Source organism: Mustela putorius, unplaced genomic scaffold (assembly GCF_011764305.1).
Source record: "Mustela putorius furo isolate JIRA1106 unplaced genomic scaffold, ASM1176430v1.1 tig00000460_pilon_pilon_pilon, whole genome shotgun sequence".
Taxonomy (NCBI): Eukaryota; Metazoa; Chordata; class Mammalia; order Carnivora; family Mustelidae; genus Mustela; species Mustela putorius.
This window is the reverse complement of record NW_025421389.1, coordinates 15808055-15810847: the sequence shown is the minus strand read 5'-3', so window position 1 is coordinate 15810847 and position 2793 is coordinate 15808055. Positions and strand designations below refer to the sequence as shown.

The 2793-nt window shown below is 40.8% G+C and overlaps 1 protein-coding gene across 1 annotated transcript; it reads right to left on the bottom strand.

Annotated features, from left to right (window-relative positions):
- Positions 1-626: 626 nt before the first annotated feature.
- On the bottom strand, positions 627-1559 carry LOC101683929 (olfactory receptor 145-like). The gene has a single exon (XM_004750259.1). It carries the CDS (start codon positions 1557-1559, stop codon positions 627-629), a length of 933 nt encoding a protein of 310 aa, XP_004750316.1.
- Positions 1560-2793: the final 1234 nt, after the last annotated feature.

Genomic DNA, 2793 nt, shown 5'->3' with positions numbered 1-2793 from the left:
ATTAAAACAGATGTTCTAATACATATACTTTTTTAAAGCTTTATTTATTTGTTTGTTTGGGAGACAGAGAGAGAGGATGAGAGAGCAAAAGAAGGGGTTGCAGCAGAGGGAGAGGGAGAAGCAGGGTCCCAGCTAGGCAGGGAGCCCAATGTGGGACTCAGTCACAGGACCCCATGATCATGAGCTGAGCCAAAGGCAGATGCTTAACTAAGCCACCCATATACATATACTATACCTTGATACATATTCTAATACCAATAAAATGTCCCCCTTCTAATCCATATTCTAATACCAAGTGGCAGATAAAAACACCCACAATAATAAAATGTCACCCTTCTAATTTAATTCTTTAAAGAGCATTTCAAGTTCCAGAGGAAAAAACAAGTTGATAATGAAAATGGGTGGGGAAATAAGACAACACGTTTATTACTTAATGCTATTACTAAACAAACAAAAAGGTAGAGAAGATACTATGGTATTGGTGTGGAAAAAAGAAAGACCAGGCTTGAACTTCCTTGACCATATTAGGAGAAAATGCTAGGAATATTGCCATGAAAGGTATTTTATTTTAAACATACAGAATCCCACCAGACAAAACTAACTACACGGATACACACTGTTTCTGATCAATTCACTCTTCTACTCAGAGTTTTTCTCACAGCAAGTTTAATGTCCTTGTTTCTCAAGCTGTAAATGAAAGGGTTCATCATGGGAACTGCATTTGTATAAAAGACAGAGGAGATTTTTCCCTCGTCCATAGACTCAGCAGAAGATGGTTTAAGATACATAAATGCACCTGATCCAAAGAACAGAGAAACAGCAATTATGTGGGAACTGCACGTGCTGAAGGCTTTGGACCTGCCCTCAGTAGAGCTGATGCGCAAGATGCTGGACAGGATGAAACCATAAGAGACAAAGATAGTGACAGTGGGCACAATGATATTCATACCCACGACAATGAAAACTACCAGCTCATTCACATAAGTGCCGGTGCAGGAGAGCTGGAGTAGAGGGAGGATGTCACACAAATAATGGTTGATGGTGTATGCATCACAGAAGGTCAGTCTTAGCATGCATCCAGTGTGAGCTGTTGCATCCAAAAATGACACCAAATATGAACCAAGCATAAGGATGGAACACACTTTAGGGGACATAGCAACATTATATAAGAGTGGGTTACAGATCGCCACATAGCGATCGTAGGCCATTGATGTCAGCACATAAGCTTCAGAAATACCAAAACCACAGAAAAAGAAAAGCTGGGTCATGCATCCCCTGTAGGAGATAATATTCCTCTTTGATGTGAAGTTAATCAGCATTTTGGGTGTAAACACAGAAGAATAACAGAGGTCTATGAAGGACAAATTGAAGAGGAAAAAGTACATGGGGGTGTGCAGGTGTGAATTCAGCAGGATTAGAGTTACCAAGCCCAAATTTCCTAACACAGTGACCACATACATGAGTAGAAACAGGAAGAACAGGGGAAGCTCAAGATATGGTGAGTCTGTTAGCCCCATAAGAATAAATTCAGTCACAAACGAAGTATTTTCAGCAGGCATTCTTCTCTAAGGGGATCTGTGAACACAGGAGAAAAAGTTACACAGAGAACAATTGAACATTTCCTACCATATCTCCTCGCACAGAAGTTGGATTTGTACTAGGAATATTTGAGTCTACCCCAAACTGGACCCACAGAATCTGCTTTGTCATTATCATGAATCTAGTGACATAGACACTTCCTTATTGGGGTTCTATTAGCTGTAAAACAAAGAGCATTAAAACTTGGCCTACAAAATGAAGACCAATGTTTCCATAAGCCAATAGGACTGCTGTCGAAACCAAAGGTTAGGGAGAAGATTGGACCAGAAGGAAATTCCCTTCTCTCATTTCACTTCTTTGACCACATGACCCTCCACTAACCAGTAAAATGGAGGCAGCAACCCCACCAAACGGGTGCTGGCTTTCAAGGCCATTGGATTTCTTGTGGTGAGAATGAGGAAAATTGTTCTAATCTAAAAATAAGGACCAGAGTCTAGGAGAGTTCAAGTTCCTGACCCATGTACAGAGTAAAAACAATGAATGTAGAAGAGTGAGAGTTCCATCAATGGAACTGACTAATAAATTGCATCCTTGAAACCTAATAATATTTCTAAACCTTCCCTGCTCCGTCACCCTCCCCTAAACAGGTCCTTCTACCAATTTCATGTGAGTCTAAGGACTGCAATGAACTGGAAAGTAACTGGCATCTTTGATTCCTAGACTACCATCATAAAAGAAAGACATGAATAGGCACACCTGGGTGGCTCAGTCAGTTGAGCATCTGCCTTCAACTCAGGTCATGATTCCAGGGTTCTGGGATGAAGCCCCACATTCAGCTCCCTGCTCAGCAAGGAGTCTTCATCTCCCTTTCTCTCTGCTCCTGCTCTCTCAAACACTGCTTCTCTCAAATAAATAAATAAAATCTTTTAAAAAATAAAGCAAAAGACATGAGTATAAATGGAATTCAGAAGCTCACCCTCCTTAGGCAAGAACACCTTGGACCTTCCTTACTAGTATTACCTCTGTGCTCCTGAAAGGGCAAATTCTGTGGCTTTGCTCCCTTCGAGTCTATGAGGACACGGCCCACATTTAATTTCTGAAGAGCCCTGGAAATCCTTCTGAACCACAGACAATAATTTCTGACTATGAGTTCTCTTAAGCAGCAGACCAAAATAAACAGCCTTTATTATGATCATTTTGCACTTGGTAAATCACAGAAGACTTAAGGTGAGGGCAATGATATAATGTTCTCAG